A 27,905-nucleotide genomic window follows, 5' to 3' on the forward strand; every position below is an offset into this window, starting at 1 on the left:
TGAGCTTGTAACATTGAGCAAAAAACCAAAAATGCAAGAGAGTAAAAGGATCACTAAGTGAAAAACTCTGAATAACTGTGACCAGGTATACTTTTGAGTATTCCTTCATCAAAAAAGCTTCTGGGTTTCCCTGGTGGCGCAGTGGTTGAGAGTCCGCCTGCCGATGCAGGGGACGCGGGTTCGTGCCCCGGTCCGGGACGACCCCACATGCCGCGGAGCGGCTGGGCCCGTGAGCCATGGCCGCTGAGCCTGCACGTCCAGAGCCTGTGCTCCACAACAGGGGAGAGGCCACAACAGTGAGAGGCCCGCGTACAGCAAAAAAAAAAAAAAAAAAAGCTTCTGAAAAAGACATCATGAGGACTATTTCCCAGCTTTTTTAGTAGAGCAGGGGGACAGGAAAGGGAAAAGTGACAATAACCTGTACATGTATGTACACAACACCTATATAAAACTGAACTTTTTAACAGTAGGTTTTTAGATGCAGATAACCATTCCCATTCAATAATGGGATAACCATTCCTGGTCCATAATGTAAACCAATACCTATTCTACCAGAATTCTCATTATATTAAAATAAAAAAAGATGCCCATGATATTCAGGCATATTGGTGTATTCTCTACCTCCTTTCTCCAAAATGAAATGATGGTAATATTTCAGAAAACCAATACTGACCTAAAAAACCACATATTTAGCATAACCTATTACAAAACTACTGAGGAAGAAAAGTAATGGAAAAAAAATGCATTAAGTGATTCACTCACTCATTCAAGTGCTTAGGCACTGTGAACAACTTAGATGAGCTTCCCTGGCCTCATAGTAGTAGAAAAGGTAGGTATGAACAAATAATTACTTGTGTGATTTAATAGGACTCATCTAACTCACATTTAGAGAGCAGGGAAGGCATTCCTAAAAAACAAATTTAATTTGACACTTGAAGGATTAGTAGTAGTTTGCTAGGCCAGGTCAGAAGTGGAGGCAATATATCTGAGAGCAGCAGGTTTGAAGGGAGGAGATGAGGGCTAGCATAACATATTTGAGGAAGTGAAAAAAGTTCAGTATTACAGCTCTTTGACAAGTTTCAGTCTATGTGAAGAGGGAGGGAATCTTGGTTCATTCAACTGAAAGATATCTTAAAAGAAAGCAGCATAACGTCAATTCCATTACCGATTTCATGCCCTAGACAGTCAAAGTTAATAAATGGTAAATGGTATAAAAAGCATTTGGATGTGCTAATTAATGCTATGTTGTGGCTGAAAACTTGAAAGCAAATAATATTTAATCCACATGGATCCATCCAAGCCCTTTTAAAAATAATCCCAGTTTCATGAATATTAGCAGAAGACCAGGGTTTTTTCCCTAAAAAAAGAAAAACAAATTTAAAGTCAAATGTTTAAAAGTGAAGCAAGTTTCAAATTGCTTCAAAGTTTGATTGCTTGCTAAAAAACATACCATTTACAAGAAACTTCCATAAAGATACATGTATTTGTAAACCATTAAGTGCTTCTCCTTTCAAAGGATACTTCAACATTACCCATATTCCCCAAACTCAAGTACTCTCAAGGCCATAAAGTACAAAACTAGGGGGTCAGGAAATAGACCTCTCCCATGGATACATTTTATTTACCTAATCAAAATATGAATGTTGAGAAAGAGGCACTTCAGAATTTGCTAAATGAAGGCTGAGGCCCTGAAAATAAATCATAAAGTTCTCCCTGCTTTTCTCAGGGAAATCTGCTGTTGAGATGAGCGCACTTGTCATTTGGAGAGACTGCTTAGACTGACCCCTCACAGGTAATAATGAAAGACAGAATGCCCTAGTTCTGAAATCCTACACACAATGGCCAAAATGGTTAGAAGTACAGAAACAGGTCTGATTTGGGCAGCACACATGCAAGCTCTAAATTCCTGGGCTAGATCAGCCCAGCCTTGCTGCCTGCCTGGCCCCAGGACCAGCCAAGATTCAAGGGGAAAGGTCTCTGGACTAATACTTTCCCACCTATCTGGGAGAACTGAAACCTAAATCTCCTTTCTCCCTTCCTTCATTCTCCTGTGCAGTGGATAAGGCCCAGAGCCAGCCACCAAAGACCCAGGACAACAAGGTTAAACGAGGAAGGGAAAGTACACTTAACACAGCTCTTTTCAGATGGTTAGGGACTGGATTACCTCAGGACAGTGATGGCCTGGAACAAAGAAGAGCCTTCTCCAGGAGCGTTTTTTTTTTTTTTTCTTTTTGAGAAGAAAAAGATGCCAGATGGCTAGTGCCAAATAGCATCTGATTCCAAAAGGGGGGTGCCTTGAAGAAGGAGCCATCTACATAGTTTAATCCCTGTCGTTAAACATTTCTTGGAAGGGCATTTCCTATTCATTGTAGTAGTCAATTACTACTGCACTGATCTGCAGTGGTTTTGTTGCCTATATTTTTAAAAAATTGAAAACATGTACCCTGTCAGCTATAACAGGGGCTTTTGTAGACTGGCTAAGGAACGTATATAGAACAGTTTATATGGGAAACTCCTGTTTCTGTCAAGTCAAACCTCTACCCTCTCCTCCTCCTCCAGGTCTCTTATCAGTACCAGGCCCACTCTCTAGCTTTACCTACTTTCTCATAGGTTATAGAGATTTGACCTGCTTTTCCTTCCTTTTTAAAAGCTGACACCACCTAGCATCCTGGCTTCCTACCTCTATTACCCCAGAAAACTGTACTATTCCTCTGGCTGGGGAAACATCTTAAACATGGGTAGAATTAGAGTAACAAGTATAGAGAGCCTAAGAGCAATTAGCTTATAAACTCAAGCTTTCAAAAATTCATGCCTGAAAGTAGAACTGTTTGTTTATGCCAACCAAATACCCTGGATATTCTGAGATTATTCAAATTTTTAAAATGGTCTTCGGTGGGACAGGGAGGGTGGGAGGGAGATGCAAGAGGGAGGGGATATGGGGATATATGTATACGTATAGCTGATTCACTTTGTTATACAGCAGAAACTAACAAACCACTGTAAAGCAATTACACTTCAATGAAGATGTTAAAAAAAAAGTCATTCTATTATTGCAGCATCCAAATATTTCTGTCAGAAAGCCACTTGGGTTTACAAAATTTGGTTTCTGTGTGCATGAAATACAATACAGCTCCTTTGGTCAAAGTAACCAAAACTCTACATGCTAAGGACTTCCAGAAGGTGACTAAAAATCATCATTTTTGATGGGCCACTGTACAGATCACCTTTACTTGGCTTGCTTTGAGACGTGGCAACTGAATTCTGAATATCAGGGACCCAGGCAATTATGACTAGAGTATTAAAGATTTATCCCCAAACTCTGGTTTATATTTGAGAGGTCAAGATTTCTAAAACTAGAACAACTTTTATATTAAATAAGTTACTGAGCCGTTTGCAAGGGGAACTTCGATGTACAACAAACTCGGCACAGAGTGTGTTAGAGGTGTAACTTTCTGGTCATTTGCTTGAATACCAGATTTCAAACCAATTTGTTTACGGTTACAGGGCACAGATTACTGCTAGGCTAGGGACCAACAGCTTACTGTCCATCTCAATTAGAAGCAGCAATGAGGCTGTTGAAGATCTAGAGCCAGATTTCATATTTTACCATCCATCACCTTTAAAAATTACAACCATAACTGATGATTCCACTAACTTCATTAGTACCATGCTGAACACTCACAAGGGAAAGTGCATGTTCTTATTCATACTCATTGTCTCCCCTTCCCCTCCTCTCTTCTTCTCCCCAACACAAACACACTTGAGTGTAAAGTAAAGCAAGTAACATTTGGCTTGGTTATGAAGTAACTGAGTTAGAACTAGAGTACTATTACTCAATTTCTGCTTTTAAAGCATATGTCAATAAATTATAATTCTGAGAATAAAACAATGTCTAGGTTCTAGAATGAAAAAGGAAACACGTAAGAAAGAGAAAATACTGAGTCTCTGAAGGGTCATTCTGTATCAATTTAATTTACTTTTACACTCAGGCAGTTTTAATAGCACAGAAGATTCAAACTGAAATTTTTTTTTTTCCCAAACTGAAATATTTCATGGGACTCTCAACTACTGGGTACCTATTTTGCTTCCAAGGATTCAACTGAATTCTCAATTGTCTTCCATTCATATTTATCACTCTAACAGAAAAAAGGAGATACTATGCTTATTAGCTGTCTTCTTTGAAACTGTCTCTTATCAGCAGAGGATTCACAATTGGGATGCATGTAATCACACCACCTTTTTCACATAAAGTATAACTCTTGAAACAGACATACGGCAAATGTCTTGTTTTTATCTCTTGGCATACAAATTACTATCAACTCCCACAAAACCTTTCAAAGACCCGTCATTAAAGTTTAACCACTTCATAAAGGTTTAAATCATAACAGATCTTAAACTCATAAGCCAAATAAAAAAGAGTGCCACTGCAGAATTTTCATGCCCCGTCCCAAATGATGACAAAAATTATTTTTAAAGGGGGGGGGTTCTTAAAGGGGCATATTTGCATAGTACAGGGAATAAATCCTAAATTCTCTCACATGGATTTTACATGTAAACATTTTCTTTGTCAGTAGAATGCCTAAATTTTCAGTAATCACTTCGTAATGAATAGTTTAAAAACAAAACAAACAACAACAAAAATACTGAAATCAACTCCTCCTCAGTACTAGGACAGATTCAAAATTCTTTCTTGAAGTGTCTGGGATGGTCTGTATTCAGTTAGCTCTAATGTTTACTAGTTTTGTGGTCTCAGGCAAGTGAGTTAGCCTCTGTGAGTCTTATTTGTAAAAAGAGGATACTAATGTCTACCACACTGGGTTGTTGTCAAGATTAAATGAACTCCAGGAATAAATATCTAGCACAATCCAGGCACTTTTATTATCTCTCTTCAGGTGGATTAGGAAGACCTCTTTCTGGGGTGAAAATACAAGTGAGGCCCCTCAATCTCTAAAACGGAATGCCAGCTTGGCCATCTGATAACCTTGTCTCTAAAGCAACTGAATGGTAAATTAGGACTGCATCCTTTCATTGCCTCATCTGAGAGACAACAAAGATGTAGAAATATGCTGAGAAAATAAAGTTCATTATACAAATACAACTGACCTAAGAGATCCAAAGAATAAAACTGATCCTTTGCCCAGGTTCAAAGGCTGTTAGGAAAGTAATCATGTCCAAATGATTACCTTGCAATACAAAGGGTTTCTTCTCTCTCCCTTTTTAAATGTGATTGAAGTCTCCATTAATATTTTGATCTGAAACTATAATAATTTAAAATTTATACAACTATTCCAGTGAAATTAAAAACTCTGAAAAGTATGTAAAGTCTGAGTTGTTATGGGAAGAATGGAGTGGAACACTCTTGCCCTTTTTAATTCCTTTGTCAAATAGAAACAGCTCTGATTCTGAATCACCAAGTCAACCCTCAGCTTCCTATATTACCAATGTCCTTCTACAGGGTGATTTACACCTCACTAAGCAAGTATGAGAGCTTTAGGGCCAGACTGTTTTTTATTACTTTTTATCTTGAAATAATTCCAAACTTACAGAAAAGTTGCAAAATTAGTACTAAGGGTTTCCATTTATCCTAAATCGAGATTTACCAATTATTAACACTTTTTTCTCTCTCTGCACATTTTTTCCTGAACCATTTGAAAATAAGTTGCAAACATGATGCCCCCTCACCATTAAATATTTAAGTGTGTATTTCCTAACAAGGTCATTTTCTTATATAACCATAGTACAATTATCAAGGTCAGAAAATTAACATTGATACAAATACTATTATCTAATTTATAGACTTGATTCTAGCTGGGATGCAATTTTGAAATACATATTACTAGCCTTTTATTTTTGCATTATCTTTGATCAAGGAATCATAATCGGGGTCAGCAAACTATAGCTGTTTTAAGAAAGTTTTATTGGAAAACAGCCACACTCATTTGTTTATGTATTTGTCTCTGGCTGCTTTAGAGTTAAAACAGCAGAGTTGAGTAGTTGCAACAGTTACTATCTGGCCCACAAAGCCTAGAGTATTTCCTATCTGGCCCTTTATAGAAAAAGTGTGCCAAACCATGACTTAAATGTGCATGAATATATACACACTGCCATTATAGATTTCTCTACAACACCAAAAAAATAGGAAAAAGTCTAAATGTTTATCAATAAATGATTGGTTAAATAAATATGGTACCCAGTGGAATATCATGCAGATATAAAAACAATAATACATGTACATGGAGATAAAAATATGCCCTCAGTATATTGCTAAGTTGGAAAAAAAGTAGGTTATAAAATACACAATCTCATTTTATTCTTATTTAAAGAACCATACTTAGGGGCGGGACAGGAATAAAGACAGATGTAGAGAATGGACCTGAGGACACAGGGGCGGGAGGCAGGAAGGGGAAGCTGGGATGAAGTCAGAGTAGTAGCATTGACATATATACACTATCAAATGTAAAACAGATAGCTAGTGGGAAGCAGCTGCATAGCACAGGGAGATCAGCTCTGTGCTTTGTGACCACCTAGAGGGGTGGGATAGGGAGGGTGGGAGGGAGGCACAAGAGGGAGGGGATATGGGGATATATGTATACATATAGCTGATTCACTTTGTTAGCAGAAACTAACACAACATTGTAAAGCAATTATACTCCAAAAAAGATGTAAAAGAAAAAAAAAGAGAACCATAAACATACCTCATGAATAGTGTGTGTATACTTGAAAGTTCTTCTGAAAAGTTATTAGTGGTTTCTCTGGATAGTAGGATTATGGCTGACTTTTGCAGTTTTCTTTATAGCCTTCTGAATTTATTTTTAATATGGGCAAAAAAAGAAAGCTCATACCAATTTCCAAACATATATCACTTTTATCTTATAGAAATTACTGATTTTACTGTTAAAATATGCAAGTATCCTCCAATTTCACAAATGAATGTATCACCACAAAAACTAAAACTCTGCTTCATGATAGCTACTTCCTTATGCTCAATGGTTTCTTACTTAGACTTCTGACAACATTCTCAGTGTTGATCAATTTATGAAAGATAACTCACACATCATTTAGAAAACAAGCCATCTGTCTATACTCTAAGATAATCACTTGATAACCTTTAAAGAAATATAATGTTTGACCCAGAAGTAGTCTTTTTTTTTACAGTGATTAATAAAAACACTATCTCTTTCAGTATAGAGCATACTATTTATATATAAACAGCTTTCAAATATAACCACATATTTGCCTAGTACAATCCAGTATCAATGTAATCAACATGCTTACAAATGGGAAACGCAGCTGTCCCTAAACCCACTTTAAATGCTATTTATGGTCAATATTTATGTGGAGAAATACACAACACCTTATGGAAATACTCATTTAACAGGGCACATGTATTAAGCATTGTTGTTGCTGCCCTTTCCAGTTGGCTGTTTGAAGATGATAACACAAATTTCAACCTGGTTTTACTTTTGGCCTATGCATCTTACAGTACCTTCAATAAGTAAATGATAAACTTCACATTTATACTAAAATGCAAAAGTGAGAGCTACTACTTCCTATATGTTCTAAAATTATATTATTATGGACATCTAGACTTTTTATACTGTGCTATGACATTAACGCTCTTTATTCCTAAGAAGTTCTTACTTGTCTTAAACCTTCCTGAAATTTAGAAGTTTGTCAATGCTTTACCCTCAGCTGAGATGGGCAACAGCTAGTTGATCTCTATCCTTCTTATAATAGCCTTTAATAAACTTGCTGAGGTTCTTAAAAGTCACCATTTGAAACTCTTGTCTTAAAACAACACTATCCTTTGAGGAAGCTATTTCCTTGTCCTCCTCCCCTTGTTATAGGAAGGTTTTAAAAGGGAGAGGGGGATTTATAAGGATATATAAAATATCAGATAGCACTAAAAACACTGGAGCAAAAGAGGCGGCATTTGGGTCAAGTTCAGTAATAATAGTTACTGTTACAGTTACCATGATACTGGGCTAAGTGTTTAACCATTACTACTATCTCTTTTTTAGAGATTATGAAATAACTTGTTCACAGGCATAGAACTTGAGTGGAAGAGCTGGACCTGAAGCCACCATTCATGGAGATGGTATAGCAATGAAGAATACCGGCTCTGGGTGTGCAGACTGCTTTTACCACCTGCTTAGCTGGATGATCTGGGTAGGTTACTTTCTCTCTGTGTCTCAGTTTCCTCGTACATAAAATGGAGATGATAATAGTGCCTATTCTCATGGAGTTGTTATAAGCATTAAATGGTTAATGCATATATCTTAAAATCCTGAGAGGCACACAGAAATCACTCACATCTTGTTATTGCTCCTAAATATCACTGGACTGAAAGCACGTGGGCAAAGGAATTGTATACACTGCAGGATCTCTGACAAAACCTCTCTAACACTTTTCTAAATTGTTTAATTCCTAGTTCTGTATCCTGCATCTGAGTGTATGACTCAGAAAATGAGCTATGTGGCTAAATGGATTTCTACGGTAAGGTGCTACTGTGCCTTGAATAGGAATGTTTTAGTTCATGACAAAGTATGAACTTAGTGAATCAGTTTTACTTGGATTGCAGTGAACTGGAGGGTTCTAAGAAACAGAATGTTTAAGTTTCATTAAAACCAACGTTTAAATTTCATTAATATTATTTCCTTAACTTGTTCTCAAAAGCTCTTTCAAAAACAATATTTAGATTCTTATTATTCTTTTGTGAAACCATTCTGCTTCTCTTTATCCTACTTGAAAAAAGAAATCTAAAAACAGAGCATATACCCGAAATAAAGTGTTCAACTTACCAGATACTAAAACTTTCATCAACAGCACTGAAAATATTAAAAACAAACAAATGAAAATGAATAATCAAAGCAGCACATAAAAAAAAAAAATCCATCTCTGGACTTTTTTTTTTTTTTTTTTTTTTTGTGGTACGCGGGCCTCTCACTGTTGTGGCCTCTCCCGTTGTGGAGCACAGGCTCCGGACGCGCAGGCTCAGCGGCCATGGCTCACGGGCCCAGCCGCGCCACGGCATGTGGGATCTTCCCAGACCGGGGCACGAACTCGTGTCCCCTGCATCGGCAGGAGGACTCTCAACCACTGCGCCACCAGGGAAGCCCTCGACTGACTTTTGACCATCACTGTACCTCAACTTCAACACATCCAGAATGAGATCTCCTTCCTCTTCTTCCTTCTCCCTCCTCATGGCTCTCATCTTTCTGGCTTCCTCTCTCATTCTCCAAAACCCCCTCCATTTCCAGTGGTATCCAAGCCACAATGATTCTATTTTCCATTTTCACCACCATTCTGTTTCAGACCTTCATTACCCTTCACCTCTTCTATTTCAAGTCTTCCCCTTGTCAAATGACCCTTGACTTTACCCATTTGCTGCCAGATCTAGTAAACATCTTACTACCTACTATATGCCAGATATATGCTGGACATTTTAATATACAGAGTCTCATTTATCCCTTATACAACCATGTGAAGCACTATCATTCCCATTTTATAGAGGAATAAAATACTTGTGGATGAGATAGTTTGGGGACTGTCAATAAATGAAATATCCTTCTGTCAATAAGTGAAATAGCTAAGTCTCAAAGTGAGAGCCAAGTCTGCCTAAAGCAAGATTGTGATGAGATTACTTTCATTTTAAAAGCCTCCATAACTGCTAACTGTCTGGGAGTAACAGCCAAACTTCTTAGGCTGGTATTTAAAGCACTTCTTTAATTGGACAACATGGTCCAATCCTTTTACTCTTGTTTTGCATGATCTTCCAGCATTACCATACTCTTCAGCCAACCTGGATGACTCAATGTACCCTAAACATACTCAAACATTCATACTCTTTATTTGGGTTTACCCCATGTTTTCCACCTTGAAATGCCCTCCTTACTACCATTTTAAAATCCTATATATACCGTGAGGCTTGGCTCAAATGTCACCTCAAAATATTTTTTCCTGGTTTTTCCAAAAGAATGCTATCTCCCCTTCAATGGAACCTCATAGTACTTTATTATGAAACTCTCTTAGAGTATTCATATGCTATAGTAATATTGATGCTCATCACACTGTTGATCTTATTTCCTCCTCCTTGAAGGAAGGGACCACATTCTCATTGCCTTGCACCTCATACTCAGTTTCTTCTTTCTCATACCCAGTGCCTTACACTGACTTGATTTGGAGACACTTCTATATTTTAACCTAAGTTTCTACTCTTTTCACAGAATTTCACAATTATATTAAACACACTTAGAAAATATGAGACAGAAAACTGCATCCCTCATTTCTAACCAAGATGAACTTTAAGAGTGGAAATGCTGAATAGGATTTACTACTAAAGCTCAAAGGCATTTAGTTTATTTAAGAAGCCAAATTATAGAACATTACATATGGCTAAAATTTCATTGGGTCCCTACTGTATTCGCAAATGTTATCAAATGGAACTAAACCAGGGTTTTCATAAAAACTGACATTTTAAAAAAAGCTTTATTTGCTTTAATCTTTCTCTTCCTTTGACAAGATTAAGACTGTAAATGGCAAATGGTTAAATAGGAGCACCAAATAATACTATCTGCAAGGCATCTGGCCTTAAACAAACACACCAAAATGCCAACTCTGAAGCATCTAGCCTAATGTATTTATAAATTTGTCTGTCTCTGATGTTCTTACTTGAAACCACAGTTCTTTACGGAGTTCTTTGAGACTCTTTGTATGTACACTCAATAATTCATGGACAAATATCATTCAGCAAGAACTTCTAAAACTCTCCAAAACTAAAAGGGAAGTAAGGCAAGTAAAATTTTAGATCCCACAGTCATTTTATTTAGGCTATGCTGAACTACACGCATTGGGTAAGAAGTTCTTCTGATATTTTAAATAATGCCATTATACCATTATGTACCATATTTGTAAACTCCTTACTCTAAAAACCAGGCTTTTTATACAGAAGGAATACTGAGCAGTAAATCTAATTTTGTGGACCTCCTCAACCTAAACATTTTTATTTGCTTAAACCATACAACAGAGACAGCCTTGAAGGAAGAAAACAGACAGAAATGTGACTATGTCACGCTGAAAGTTTGGAAGAAAAAAGGTTAAGGGTAAATGGAGGCTCATAGCTAAACAGACAGCTTCAGTGTTCCCCAAAACATTTACTGAATACCCACTAAATGCCAAGTGCTGAAAGCAAAAACAATCATGGTATCTGCTGTAAAGGAAGATACTGGCAGAGATAACCCCAATCAAATTATCATACAAATATAAATGAAAACTCCCAACTGTGATAAATATTACCAAAGAGTTTCATGCTCATTAGGAAAAGTTTCCCAGAGAAATGATGATTGGTTGGTGAGTCAGTTAGGGACTGATAAGAAGGCAGACACACATAAATATCTGAAACAGAAAGACTTTAAATGGAGGAAATGGCTACTCAGTGATGGAAGAACTGAGAACCAAACAGGAGACAGTGAAGCAACTCTGTCTCAGATAGTCACTACCACCCTTCGGCTGGAAGGACAGAGGGAAGTAGTAGTATTAGGTGAGGCCAGGGGCTGGAGCATCAAGCAGAAGCTGGAAGCATGGTGAGCCTGTCCTGTGAGAAGTATGGAGCCATGAAGGCCACTTATCCTCCCCTCCCTCCTCCCAGGACATTCATTGAACAACTGCAACATGCCAGGAATTCTACTAGGTGCAGGACACATAGCATAAATAGAATATAGCATATTTGTGCTCCTGCAAAGTCTATCAGCAAGTACGTAGTATGCAGTATTACCAAAGACCTTTTAAGTGCCCTTCTTTTAGCATTTAGCATGTAATTATCATTAGCGCTATGAGATTTATCTTCATAGACCCAGAGACTTAGTTCCTTGCTCCGTAAATCTGTTGATCATTCTATTGTTTACTTTTTATATTTATATGCTTCTGTTAATCATTCACCCACCTTTGTCTTTTCAGCTGAAGAACATTAATTTTTTCCCATCCATTTATCTTTATATGGCTATCTCATTTCCATATAAAGTTCAGTTCTTTCTCCCCACCTTATCTAGCAATTATAAATTTCTTGTATTATAGAAACCAGAAATGTACAAATAATTTATTCTCTCTGAGAACTTCATAGTTTTAAAATAAGCATATTCATTTTGTGACACCCACTCTAATGAAAAGTTGTCTTGTTTTGGAGGTACAATGATATACTGTCTATTTCTTTAGGGACCCTAGATCTCACATATTTTAGGCAGTTTGGAATTCTTTCTTACATATTTGTCCTGAGAGAGCTTTCTCAATTTTGTACCTTTTAACTTGGCATGTTTTATCGACAGAAGTTTAATGACATGTGCAAATCTGAATATTACATTGTACGTTGCTCCTTCTACATCTGTGCTGTCTGATACAGTCACCACTAGCCACATGTGGCTGAGCACTTGAAGTGTGGCTAGGATGAATTGTGATGTGCTATAAGTGTAAAATACGCTCTAGATTTCAAAGACTATTAAAAAAATCTCCTTAATTTTTATGTTGATTACATGTGAAAATAACAATATTTTAGGTGTATGGGTCAAATAAAAGATTACTAAAATTGTTTACTTGTGAATTTCTACTTTAAAAAATGTGGCTGGAAGAAAACTTAAAATTACCTAAGTGGCATTTTATTTCTATTGGACAGTGCTGTTTTAGATCGTTTGTGAAAACTGATCAAAGTCCCGGACTCAATCATTCAGGATATCACACCTGGTCATTTTTACCCCGTTTCCCCTATCCTTAATGCAGATCTATCTGTGACAAAATATTCTCCTAGTAATTAGATGATTTGGGAACCTCTGGTATGGATCTTCATCAAAAGCTTTCTGAAAGTTAAGAATGCATTTACTGTTTCCATTTCTTCTATATGCTTGTTTGGCATCTTCATATTAGACAGGAAAGATTTCCCTATACATTGTATTTTCTCCAAAATGACTACTTTCCCTCTACCAAATGTTTCCTGTATTCAGTGGCCCTAACCTCTACTCTGGAAGTAAAGGGAGACTCACTGAACTCTATGATAAGGCATATTATCAGGCTCAATCTTTGGCATTTAAACATGGCTGATCTTATTATGAAGGCCTTTCCACTCAAATTCCATCTCCCCATAGTTTCAGAATCTTCCTTGCCTCTGCTCTAAAATGATTCCACTAACACCATTCCCAAATTGTCTCCTAATTATCAGAATACCACACACAGTCTAGTTTTGTTCGAGGTAGTGGGATTTAAGGGAGCAAGTACAGATCCTACGGGCAAAAGACTCTGGCTCTTTGTATACGGTAAAAGTATCAATATTTCATAGACTCTTAAGTATTACATATGTGACATATTTGGTTCAAATGTCTCTTTCCCTACACTGATAGTTCTTAGAAAGTAGGCATCATCTCTTCAAATGTCTAATTGTAAGGGTATGTTTAAAAGAAAATGGAAGGGAACCTGATATAAATTATTTATTTCTCAGAATCAGATCCTTTCAAAAAATGAGGTTTTGGGACTTCCCTGGTGGCGCAGTGGTTAAGAATCCACCTGCTAATGCAGGGGACACGGGTTTGAGCCCTGGTCTGGGAAGATCTCACATGCTGTGGAGCAACTGGGCCTGTGAGCCACAACTACTGAGCCCACGTGCCACAACTACTGAAGCACACGCACCTAGAGCCCGTGCTTTGCAACAAAGAGAAGCCACCTCAATGAGTAGCCCCCGCACTCTGCAACTAGAGAAAGCCTGCATGCAGCAACAAAGACCCAACGCAGCCAAAAATAAATAAATAAATTTATATATATTAAACAAATGAGGCTTTGATAGGGAAGCAGCAGTACAGAGAAGGAAAAGTACCACTCAAATCAAACAAAAAGATAAAGTCTAGACTCTAGATAATTCTTCTGACTTCATAATTTTGGGTGCAGTAGACCCTATCTAAAGCCCTTCTTATAGCAGTGCCCAATTTCAAGTTGCCAGCTGACACCATACAACCCTCTGAAAGGAATACGTTCATTCTGATTAAGAGCTCCAAATTATTATTTATGGACTCTCCCCAAGTTGTTTGCTGAATGCTTTTCAGGAATTTATTACTTCTTATTTTTCAGACAGATCTGAAATATGACATTTCCTAATGTCTTTAACCATAGTTCCCTCTGGTACCTGCATACTGGGCTACATTAAGACATGAAGTGCTTCTACTTCTTTTTACAATGAACACATGACTGTTCCAGGATCTCTCTTTTGTCCAACTAATATATTCAGGGAAGATTCTTTTTTAATTCATCTCCACTTCAAAGGAAGAAATCGATATTCTTCCTTCCTCTTTGACAGTGACATATTTATGCCAATGGACTGACTTAACAAGTTAGATTTTTAGCTTTCTATCTCTAATTAGAGAAGGAAAGACTTGACCCTTACAAAGGACAATTGCTATCAAGTAAGTGTCTGAGTGCATACTGTGATAGGGTGGAAGGAGAGGGAATAGGGTTAGTATCAAAAAATGTACATTAGGGCTTCCCTGGTGGCGCAGTGGTTGAGAGTCCGCCTGCCGATGCAGGGAGGGCGGGTTCGTGTCCCAGTCCGGAAAGATCCCACATGCTGTGGAGCGGCTAGGCCCGTGAGCCACGGCCGCTGAGCCTGCGTGTCCGGAGCCTGTGCTCCGCAACGGGACAGGCCACAACAGTGCGAGGCCCGCCTACCGCAAAAAAAAAAAAAAAAAAAAAAAAAAAAGAGTACATTAAAAAGCTTGTTTTTAAAATTAAAACTCTTTTCATAACTCCTTTTATTCAGAATGGAGAACAAGGGGAAGAACTAGACTGAACAGCTGGGTGCCAAAAGGCCCCCAGTCCTTTTTCCTCTACTCCAGAACTCCCGGATTCGGAGGTTCCACAGCTCATATTCATGGTGCCTTCTTCTCTTCTCTCCAAATGGCCTCAAGAATTCCAGGTTGCATCAAGAATAAAACAATGTTTGAAGACTCCAGTGACAGTGGGCATAAATGATGGAAGAGAAGACATGGATGGTACAGGCAGGATAGTTGAGAGAGAGTAAAAGAAAAGAACATTTACTGATAACCTATTTTATGTCTGGGGCTAAGGGTAAAGCAAGTGGGTGGTCAAAGATGAGGGAACTCCAACTCTGGGAGGGTAAGACTCAGGATCTCTCGCTCTTAAAAACTATGTGTGTCTATGTGACATTTATGAGATCTGTTTGCTTTACCATGCATATAATAATGATTATATATACTCAATATGTTTAATATATGTCAGATTAATTTTATTGTGAATGTTATTTGATAAGTACTATAAATTGTAGAGTTATACATTTGTTTTCATAGTTTCCTACTGAAATATCATGGCCTGAAACTTTTTTAAAATCTGAAAACTCCTTGAATTTTCTTCCTTAGTGAAAGGGAAGCAAATTATCATCGCCAAACCTGCATAATGCAACAGACTGAAATAAATCATAAAGTGCCCTGTCTCTTTTGGTGTAGGTAAACATATTTTTAGTATTGGCCCTCTCATCTCTTGCAAGATGATCTTATAATTTTTGTTTAAGCCTAATTTCTAATTTATTTGCTATCAAATCTTATGGGATTATCATGAGCAATCTTCCTTATTTATTATTTTTAAGGAACAAACACTACCACAAAGTACCTCATTTACCCTATGAGCTCTTTCATTGTGCAAATGAGCTAATAAGCAGGGCACTGACCTAAGTGTCTGATTTTGATCCAAACTTTCCTCAGATATCTAATAAATAGGAAGTAGGTTCTATGCAGGGTATTTATTAAATTCTTCTTTTCAACTATTCCCTGATATCCCAATTCAAGAAAAATTCCATTAAAAATAAAAAGTCATCAAATAAATTTGAATTTTTCTTGTGGCAAGACTGTGGACTGGCCTCCTAAAAGGCATTCGTAACTCTTTTTCCCTTGCCTTCTACCTCTACTAAGGCTGAAAAACTAAAATGATTCCCCATACTTCCTTACTGCTGGGGGAGGCCACGTGATTTAGTTCTAGCCAATGAGATATAAGTGGAACCTCTAGGAAAGCATTTAAAAAAACCAAAACCTGGCTGACATGTCTCTTTGGCATGCCTTACGCCTCACCCTTTTTCTTGAAAGATGAACCTAGCGGTACATTAGCCATCTTGCAACCGTGGAGACAAAAACCCTGTGCTATGGATGATGGAGGAGAAAGCCAATAAAAGCTATGCTCCTTGACTACAATACTGCTGAGCTGCCATACTAACCCAGGGCTTATCACACAAGACAGATAATTCCTTTTCCTGCTTAAGCCACTATTCATTAGATTTTGCTAGGACTTGCAGCTATTGCATTACAACTGTTCCATCTCCACACCTGCCCAACACATCTCCACCCCCACCCCATATTTGTGAAAATACTACAAATAAAACTTTCCATCTATTATTGATCTTCCCTAATTTAACAGCATGATAAGGTACATTATGCTTTAAAAAATGTCTGAAAAACTCAAAGGCATATTTAAAATACGTAATTAATTTTTCTTTCATTCTGCATATTCATTGAAATTGGTGGCTAACTTCACTTAATAAATTTCAAAATTAAAAAAACGGATTTAAACCTTAATTATTATTATTTAAATTTTATTTATTTTATTTTTGGCTGCATTGGGTCTTCGTTGCTGCACGCTGGCTTTCTCTAGTTGCGGTGAGCAGGGGCTACTCTTCGTGGCAGTGCGCGGGCTTCTCATTGCGGTGGCTTCTCTTGTTGCGGAGCACAGGCTCTAGGCGTGCGGGCTTCAGTAGTTGTAGCACATGGGCTCAGCAGTTGTGGCTCACAGGCTCTAGAGTGCAGGCTCAGTAGCTGTGGCACACGGGCTTCCCGGACCAGGGCTCAAACCTGTGTCCCCTGCATTGGCAGGCGGATACTTAACCACTGCCCCATTAGGGCTTCAGGGAAGCCCTAAATCTGAATTATTTATTTATACAAAGATAGATTCTAAACTCAAATACTTTTTAGCATACTTATTTTTTTAATGATGTACTTTTTTGCTAGCCAAATTTGCAATGTATCTCAAATTATCAAATCCTATTCTGTAATGCTTTGTGTAATCTTGAGAAACACTCTAATTCTCCTCCCTAGAGTTATTAAATTCAGACATATGTAATTTAGTGCCTGGAGACACTTCAGTGCTGCTGACATTTTTGACACCAGATGTAATTAGTAACCTAGAATTCCTTCTCCAAAACTACCTATGACATATGCTGAGATCTAAAATTATGACTCCAGATTAAAGTCTTACTAACCTTTGCTACAAAATATTAAAGCTGTCTAATCTCATATTTTTGCAAGTATAATAAAGGAAACTGAAAATGCCAATAGCAATGGCAAGTTATGACCATTTCATACGTAGACAAAACAATACTGCTTTTTCATGTATTTATTTATTTCAGAACAAATTATAAAGCTGGTTATTTTCTCTGAGGAGTTGATCCAAACTGCTTGAGATGTAACTTAAAGGTGGCATGAACAACCATGAGAGAAAGGGGAGATTTTCCTAAAAAAAACTATTTTGACCCTGTCATTCCCATGCCCCAAATCCTATTCTCCCAGCTACTGTCATACATTCAAACTCTGGGGGTCAGCCCATCCTCCCTTTCCAGCTTTACTTCTCACTACTTTCCCATACTCATTAAAATTACTCTATTTATTCCAAAAGAATTTCACACTGCTCAATTTTTTATATAAGAATGTTCACAATTATTACATGGAGAAATTGGAAACAATTTAAAAGTCAAAGCGGCATCCAAAAAAATACCACATAACCATTAAAAGTCATAATTTTTGAGAGCATGGCAATATGCTTATGTATCTATTTAAGAGAACTGTAACTATTTTTTTTTCTTTTTTTGTAACTATTTTTTAAAATGCTATGAAGAATAACAGACTATCCCAGAAATACCAAAAAGCACATTAATACTACTATAAAACAGCTAGGTAGTAAGTACAGTTCAAAAGTACCTATTCACCAGTATAATGAAGACATAATAGAGAGTTTTCCTAAATACTGGCTACAAATAATAATCATTAGGATTTGCTATACTGCCACTAAGAGTTAAATGTGATAGAAACAGCTTAACATCTAACTTATTAAATACAGCTTTAAAGAACACAACTATAATTTATTCCTGCAAAAAACTACTGACGTGCTAAATAGATCTTACCTTAAAACAGACTAAAAGCAACTCTGGAGAGGTCTGGGGGGTCCCAAAATCACTCTTGGAATTTTATTATTACCAAACCCTAAGATGGTGTGAAAAAAAACTCGAACGAACTTTTTGGCCAGCCCAATATTTCAGTATATGTTTAATAAATTAAATAAATTTTCTTTAAAAAAAAAGGCTGAGGATCCCTTTAGGACACTGATTTTTTTTTTCTTCCCTATTTCAGCCATAAAATTCTGGGATTCTATTTTCATTGTGAAACTTCATGGGCTTAATAAAGAAATTCTGTAGACAACATCTTGATAAATGCTCTAAAATCTTTAATAGACAACTAGATTTATGCAAATTCCAAGAAGCACAACATAACTGCTATTAAAATTGCTATGCAGAATATTAAGAAAACACCAACTCAACTTTGGTTGAGTTGTTTGGTTGTTGGTTATTAGCTCAACAAATTAGCTAATAACTAGTGACAATTTTTACTCATTTAGGAATCCAAAGAACCCAAACAAGTCCAATTAAAACACGTTGAGAGGGCCTTTCCTGGTGGTGCAGTGGTTAAGAATCCGCCTGCCAGCGCAGGAGGCATGGGTTCAAGCCCTGGTCTGGGAAGATCCCACATGCAGTGGAGCAACTAAGCCTGTGGGCCACAACTACTGAGCCTGCGCTCTAGAGCCCATGCGCCTAGAGCCCATGCTCCACAACAAGAGAAGCCACCGCAATGAGAAGCCCGTGGCGCAGCAATGAAGAGTAGCCCCCACTCGCTGCAACTAGAGAAAAGCCTGCATGCAGCAACGAAGACCCAACACTGCCAAAAATAAATAAATAAAATTTTAACAAAATGTTGAGAGTAAAGCACTGTTTTTGTGTATTTTTAATTATAGCACTTAAAATATTTTAAAAGCCTTTACATTTTTTTCAAAGTCTTGCAATTTAGGTGACAGTTTCTTTTGAGAGAGATCAAAAAAGAAACTGGAACTCTAAGTCCTTCACACACCAAAAGTATGTCCCAAATCCATTCTCTTCTTTCCATTTCCTTGGCTACCACCTAGTTAAAGTAGCCAACAACCTCCCCCTAAATACCTCCTAACTGGTCTGATCTCTCAGGTTTACCCCATCCTCCTATAATCCTTTCTCTCTACAGGCAGACAATTATCAAACCTCTTCCCTATGACAGCACTACAAAAACAGGGTCTCTTGTCTTGAACTGTTTCCCCAGCATCTAACACAGTGCCTGGTACAAAGTAAGTGCTCATGAAATATCTGATGAATGAATGAATTCCCTGAATTTACATGCTTTCTAAGGTGTTCAGAATCATTTCCTTCTGATTCCACAATTATGAAACAAGTTATAAAAGTTTTTTTTAAAGTTATAAAAGGAAAGTTATAAAGTTATAAAATTTAAAGTTATAAAGGAAAAGTTTTTAAAGTTAAAAAGTTACAAAAGGAAAAGTTATAAAAGGAAAATTAGTTAGACAAGGTTTCTTATGCAAGCAATTAATACTATAGTTTTACATGATTCATTTTATTATGGATATATTGCAACAAGACAAATAAGAGCTATTCATAATTATTTGCATATGACCAAAAATAACTCTAGGATACAGAAATATTAATAAAATAACACTTATAGAATATAAACTTTATACAGATGTAAAGCTATGCAAATCTATTTACCGTCTTAATAGAACTCCTTTGTTTTTCTTCCCAAAGGCCACTGCTCAGCTCAAGTGTGCAATGAATATTTGCCTCTCTGTCATAGGATCCAAAAATAAGTAACCTGCAGTATAAAATAAAACAAGGGGACTATTATACCAATTATATGTATTAAACTTTTTCTTTCTGATCGTTATACTAAAAAGTAATAAATTACTCTGTTAACAGAGGAAAAAATTTAATTAAACACTTTGTATACCCTCTACTGGAAAAGTAAAGCTAAAAATTAGGTGAAATTCTAGGACAAGCTGTTATTCAGCAGCTAAATCAAAGAAATAGAAAGTAGTATCTATTCATGAGGTAAACAAATTGACCAGATATCTATACACAGTAGCAAAAGCTATAGATTTTCAAAGCAGCTATAGATTTGAATTTAAAAAATAAGTTGCAGAGTGATACATATATACAGTATGATACCATATCTGTAAAAATTAAACACAAAACAGTACAGTATAGTTGCTACGAACACACACACATACACGTACATCTCTACCTACTAATGGGACCTTGGGCAAATTATTTAACTTCTCTAAACCCATCTCTTCCTCTGGAAAATTCAGGCCAAAAATAAAACTTACCTCTTAGAGTTGTTGTGAGAATAAAAGACAATGCATATAAGGCATTTAGCATAGTGTCTAGCAAACAGTCAGTGCTCAATAAATGTTTATTATTTCTATTATCTTGAAAATAACTGTCAAGGAATAATTGTATCACTTAATTTTACTGTTTAATATTCAGATCTAAAAAGGAAATCTTGGGTCAAATCTTGAGATGACATAAAGCAGTTTTTCTTATTGAAGGAAAAAACTGTTACCCACATGCTCAACTTCTATATTATCTATCTTCTAAGTCAGAATGTAAGTCTGCCAATGTTTTTAGGAGTAAGTTTTAGACTATCTTTAGCATTAATCAACATTTTGACTGCTACTCTATTACTTTATCTCTACACGAAGATCATAGGGATAGGAGTGAGATAATGAAAGAAAAGTGGTTAAAAGACCTTAGAGTAATAAGAGAAAATTGTGTCCTAAGGTTGGAGAACTCAAGCAAATCATGTCCATACCTCACAAACTGGTTTCATAACCTGAAAAGTCAGAATAAACTCATGGCAAAGAAAAGTTCATAAAATTAAATAATTTTTAATCTGAAAGGCAATTTAAACTTACTGCTCAACAATTTACTGCCAAGAGCATTAAGAAGATTCATAATTATAAAATTCTAAGTTTAGGAAAATGAGAATTTTCATTCATCAAAGCTCTGCTGCCACCATGTGTCCAAAAGAGCAAACTACCTAAAGGCCTTTACAGTCATGCAGAGAAGGCTATGCACCAGCTAGTACTCTCAAATTCTCAACAGATATTACAGGATTCAGGAATAAGAAAGCATAATGCTTGGAATCTCCCCCTGAAATCATAAGTCATTGTGTATTTTTCATAACACCTTTTTTTACATTTTAAAAACGCACAACAAAAATTAACCTAAAATAAGTCACAGACCTAAATGTCTAATAAGAAAACATAGAAGCCAATCTTTGTGACCCTGGATTAGGCAATGATTTAAGATAGGACACCAAAAGCACAAGTAACAAAAGAAAAAACAGGTGAATGGGACTTCACTGAAATTAAAATTTTTGTGCTTCAAAGGATACCACCAAGTAAGCAAAAAGACAATCCACAGAATGGAGAAAATATGTGCATATCATGTATCTCGTAAGGACCTAGTATAACCTAATTTAAAAATGGACAAAGAAAATGAATAGACATTTCTCCAGAGAAGATATGCAAAAAGCCAATAAGCACATGAAAATATGCTCAACACCGTTAGCCATCAGGAAATGCAAATCAAAACCACAATGAGCTACCACTTCAAACCCACTAGATGGCTAATTAAAAAAGAGACAATAACAAGTATGGGTGAGGATGTGGAGAACCTAGAATCTTCACACATTGCTGGAGGGGTTGTAAAATGATGCAGCCACTTTGAAAATTATTTTGGCAGTTCCATAAAAAGTTAACATAGAGTTAACATATGACCTAGAAATTCCACTCCTAGGTAAATAACCAAGAAAAATGAAAGCATACATTCATACAAAATTTGACATGAATGTTCATAACAGCATCATTCATAATAGTCAAAAAGTGAATACAACCCTTATGTCCATCAGCTCATGAACAGGTAAATAAGACGTGGCATACACGTACAATGGAATATTATTTGGCAACAAAAGGAAATGAAGTAATGATACCTGCTACAATATGGATGAACCCTGAAAACAAGCTAAGTGAAAAAAGCCAGTCACAAAAGACCACATACTGTATGAAATGTCTGGAAATGGGCAACTTTATAGAGGCAGAAAGTAGACTATTGGTTATGTAAGGGCTGGGGGAGGAGGACTAGGGGGATTAGGAATTGACTGTTAATGAGTATGGAGTTTTTTTGAGAGGGACAAGAATGTTCTAAAATTAGATTGTGATGATGGCTGTAGAACCCTTTGAACATACTACATACAACACACTGAATCATATACTTTAAATGGATAGATTGTATGGTATGTGAATTATATCTCAATAAAGCTGTTTAAAGAGAAAAAGAATAATAAGCGTTCATTAGGGTTATATCAAAAGTCTCAGAGATTTGTTACAAAAAGATATAATAATAAATGCTTGTTTTATTGTTACTATGAATCAATACACTGCAATAAGATTATGTATTTCAATAAAATATAAAATGGATTTTTATCTGATGCTGACATTTGATAACAGAAAATATTAAAAGAAGGGTCCCTTAAAATAAATTCCAAATAAAAATCATTTAAAATATTGAAATACCACCAATATTTAACATTTAATAGTTATCATTCTTAACAATGAAATTTTAAAGTACATAAAACATTATCTACCCTATCAGATAGCCTTGATCTTTGTTTTGTGACAAATATTCCAGATACAGAAAACTTTCATTTTAAAAGCAACTGATCAACTATTAAAAGTACTTCCAAAAACACTTTTAGGTTGGGTTGTTAGGCTCTATGTTGCTTCAGATGTTTATTTCTTTTCTTAAGGATGAAAATATTTTGTCTGATTACCCTGAATTTAATTTTGCCATCGAAATAGATACTGCATTTATTAATTCTGATTTTAGATCAACTTCTGATTCTATGTCAGAGCACTCCACAATACTCACTTCTACTCTTTACATTTCTTCTGTTAAGGTAGTTACAAAGATCTGTAGCCAATGGTGAATATTCTGGAAAAACTGAGCAAACATTACTAGTACTCTAGAAAAGCTAACAACACTACACTAAAGCATGTGTCATAAATGCCAATTTAGTAAGGATCTATTTTGCTTAGAAAACTTATTTCTTTTAAAAAAGTATTATTTCTTAGGATCTGTATAAAGTATACTGTGTGTATAAACATCTTAATACTTATTTTGTTTGCAAGAATGACCCACCATTAGCAACAGACAGGGAAAAAGAGATACCTGAGACTGACTGCTTAGATTGACTGTTTCTCTCCTACAAGCACCAGATCTGGTTCCCAGGACAAAATTCCTATGTTAGCGTTTCCTGAACCTGCTTTTGACTTGCAATCAGTGGATTCCTTCAACTACTAATGACTCTATGTTGATTAAGATTTAATCCTTTTAGAAGAATAATAATAGTATCCCCCATTTTTCTGATTTCTTGACTGATATCTTGACTGATTCGGAAAAACATATAATTTTCTAGAGAAATGCCAGAAAGGAGTTTCCAGTGTACTACTAGTACCAGCCAACTGGGTGAATTAAGAAGGCATTTGCTTTAGTTTACATAGAACATTTAAAACAAAAGTACCCACTTTCATTGTACATCTACAATTCAGTCTTGAGTTAAACAAAGGTTTACTATTCAAATTATATAATCACCAGAAACAAGTAGCAACAGTCACTGGTTAATACATATTTTGAGTAAAATGAACACTCAACATATATTGAATTAGCAAGAAATGAGTACAAATACATTTCTACTATTACTACTTCCTAAGGGAGTAGGAGTCTGTACTGCAAACAAAAAAGGCAAAGAAAATTGCCTTTAGACATCTGTCTCTGGAAAGAGCTATTAGCTCTATAAAAGTTCTTTCCAATTTCAAAATGTTTATTTTTTTTAAAGGCAAAGGTATATTGAAACCTCATGATGTTGAGCATAAGCACAAACATCACCTATCAAGAAACAAAGAGAGAGAATTTATATGACTCAAGACCAAACCACTGAGAAAAGGAAAGGAATTCCCTGTGCACTCTTCTATAAGACAGTCATTTTTATAATCAAAAGTGAAAACCAAAAATCTTTTTTTTTTTGGATGATTAAACTTAATTTGAAAGGAGAATCTCACACCTGAAGGGAGTCAAATATCAACTCAAGGGTTGTGAAAAGAATTAAACTTGGCTGACCTCCTATATATGCTTACCTCTGGTCTATACACCTCCCCCTTGGAAATTATCCCCACCCAGGACTTAACTCTCCCTGTCTATGACGAAGACCTCCAAACCTAATCTCCAGTCCCTGTCTTTCTCCTTCTCCATGTCTAAACCATCAAGTTTGCAGAACACTTCTACAAGGAAATCTAACCATGCCCTACTACTTAAGACATATAAAGTCAAACTCATCTCCCTCTGAAACAAGCACCTCTATTTCCCCCACTAGTCCTGAAAGGGAGAAGCTTTGTCTTGATCTTTGTATCTCTAATATTAGAAAATAATCAGTACTTGATGACCAAATCAAAGTCAATGAGACCATAATTCTCCTAGACTCAAATCCTTAACATTCCTTTGCCTCTTCCACCTATACACATCCACATATTCAGTCACTCACTAAACCCTATCCTACTTATACCAGTTATCCCTTCCTGTTTCTACTAATACACGTCTTTCAAGAACTTACTTCCTCACCTTTAACCTAAATACCTCTTGTCTCTGGGCCTTCAATTTCTCTTTCTATGCAATCCATATATAAACAGCAATTTCTGAAAACAGTGCATCTTAATATCACCTTCAGACATCTTCAATAAATTCATTAGAAGAACTAATTGACAGTCATGGAATAATGGTGCAAAGAGAGGGAAAATTCAGATAAAACACTATTTTGAATTCTTATTTTTCTGACCACAGTTCATTTTACAGTTCACTTTTGTTGAAAGTATCACATATAAGTAATAGCATGCCAACACTGCACTTAAACATTTTGGAGTTTGGCATTTTAAAACACAGTGTTGGCTTTATGTCATCTGGGTTCATACTTAATTTCTTAAATTCTTTTACAATTCAGACATCAGAAGAATTAAAACAGCTGTTTTACTGTATGAAATAGCAGGAGAGGTATACAGGCATACCCTCGTTTTATTGTGCCTTGCTTTGTTGCTCTTTGCTTTACTGATAGTTCGTAGATATTGCATTTTTTTTACAAATTGAGGGTTTGTGACAACCCTGCATCGAGCAAGTCTATCAGCACCATTTTTCCAAAAGCATTTGCTCACTTCGTGTCTGTGTCACATTTTGTTAATTCTTGGGGTATTTCAAACTTTTTGATTATTATTATATTTGTTATGGTGATCTATGATCAGTGATCTTTGATGCTACTATTATAATTATTTTGGGGCACCACCAATCATTCCCATGTAAGATGGCAAACTCAACCGATTTTTGAAATGACAACAAAGGATTTAGACTATTACATAAACTTAGTTGATAAAGCAATGGCAGGATTTGAGAGGACTGACTCCAATTTTGAAAAAAGTTATGCTGTGGGTAAAATGCTATCAAGCAGCACTGCAAGCTACAGAGAAATCATCTGTGAAAGGAAAAGTCAATCAATCAGCAAACTTCTCTGTTGTCTTACTGTAAGAAATTACCACAGCCACCCCAGCCTTCAGCAACCACCACCCTGATCAGTCGCAGCAGCCATCAACATCGAGGCAAGATTATCCACAAGCAAAAAGATTTTATGACTCGCTGAAGGCTCAGATGATGGTTAGCATTTTTTAGCAATAAAGTAGTTTGCAATTAAGGTATGTACAGTTTTTTAGACATAATACTATCACACACTTAACAGACTACGGTATAGTGTAAATATAACTTTTATATGTACTGGGAAACCAAAAAATTCATGTCATTCGCTTTACTGTCATATTCACTTCATTGTGGTGTTCTGGAGCTATGCCTGTACAATTACAAAAGAAACAATACTATTTTCCAACACAGTAATCTTAGGAAAGAGGAGGTGGGGCAAGAATACCTATATAAACCCAGGACAAATGAACTCTAAATTTGGAATCTTCTGAAAAGTCTTCTTCTAGTCAAAAGCAGGCCTTTATGATTATAGATCTATATAGCCTTAAAAACCACTAGGAGTAATATTCAGCAACAGCTCCAAGTAATTTGTTCTGAGTGGAAGTTTTCCCTTACACAAATGTAAATGTCTCATGTTTGAGCTAATTTCCTTTTATCTCTCCTCCATGAAGGTAACAACTTCAGCCTTTATCTTTTTTTTTTTTTTTTTTTGGCAGTATGCGGGTCTTTCACTGTTCTGACCTCTCCCGTTGCGGAGCACAGGCTCCGGACGCACAGGCTCAGCGGCTATGGCTCACGGGCCCAGCCACTCCGCGGCATGTGGGATCTTCCCAGACCGGGGCACGAACCCACGTCCCCTGCATCGGCAGGCGGACTCTCAACCACTGCGCCACCAGGGAAGCCCCAGCCTTTATCTTAATGATGCTTCATTACTAATGCACATTTCTACATCCCAAGATCTTGAAAAGGTAATTTTTTAAAAAATATAATGACTTGCCTTCAAATAGGTAAAAAAAAATTCCAAAATTTATATACTTCTAACATAATGTGAAAAATTTAAGAACCAAAATTTTTTTCTTCAACAAGTTTTAAAAAAAGGCTATGAAGATAGAATGAGTGAAGGATTTTGAAGTCAAACAAACCTAGATTCAAATTCCAGCTATGGGGTCTTGGGCAAGTAATTTATGGATCTCAGTTCTTCATCTATAAAATGGATATAATACTAATCTCATAAAGATGTTCCGAGGGCTGAAATAATGAATGCAAAGTACCTACCATATATTATATATTGCAGGTAATAAGTAAACGCTATTAGTAACAACAGAGGTATTTGTAGAGTCATGCCCCCAAATATATTCAAATTTAGCTCGATATTTTCTCTTTTTAAAAAAGATAAACTGTCAAACATTAACATAAATGCAGAGTATAAGGCACACACATTTACCAACTACTCGGGGTGGCGGGGAGTTAATATTTAGCCTTATTTACTTCAGATAAAATTTTTAAAAAAACAGTTACCACTTGAGTCAAAAATAAACAAGTGAATATAATCAAACTCAATACTAAAATAAATGGAAGACCACAAACAAATGCAAGCTAGAAATATTTCCTTGGTTTTAATTTCTAAAACTGCTCATCTTATAAACGAATTTCAAAATTCCATGTTAACAGCCTTCTCTATAGAAGAACTAAACATTTCACTATATAATATGGATATAATGCTACTTAAAGTATTAATTCTTTCTACCAAATTTTTACCTTGAAGCTGCCTCACCTAATAAAAGAAACAGCTGATTTTATTTCAAAATAGTTTAATCACATGATTAAATCCTTTCCTTTGTCTTATAAAATCAAAGTAAAAATACGTATTTCTGGTTCTAGAAGGATGGCAGTGGTGGTAGCATAGTTTTGAGTCTCCCCAAATCCTCCCATTAAAGCACAAAGAACAACCAGGAAAACAAAGGCAATACCTGTCAACAACATCTACAAGAAAACCAAGTGAACAGTACTTTTGGTAATAGTGGTGAAGTGGTCACACAAACTCTCCAACAGACTGAAGTTATAAAAACTGGATAAAAAGAATTTTAAAAACACATTTAAAGATAATGTAAACCTTCCCAAAGCACACAGAAGGCAGAGGACAGTCTAATTTCAT

At 36.2% G+C, this 27,905-nt stretch overlaps 1 protein-coding gene across 1 annotated transcript in view; it reads right to left on the reverse strand.

Moving 5' to 3' along the window:
* Nucleotides 1–27,905, reverse strand: part of PDZD8 (PDZ domain containing 8) — a gene marked incomplete at its 5' end in the record, with an annotated part of 97,779 nt that overhangs the window by 26,544 nt on the left and 43,330 nt on the right. The window contains one exon of the mRNA XM_082673160.1: nt 19,886–19,988. Within this exon, the coding sequence (XP_082529286.1) occupies nt 19,886–19,988 (103 nt within the window). The remainder of the gene's footprint in view (nt 1–19,885; nt 19,989–27,905) is intronic.

This window comes from Grampus griseus (assembly GCF_964374135.1).
Source record: "Grampus griseus genome assembly, chromosome: 16".
Classification (NCBI taxonomy): Eukaryota; Metazoa; Chordata; class Mammalia; order Artiodactyla; family Delphinidae; genus Grampus; species Grampus griseus.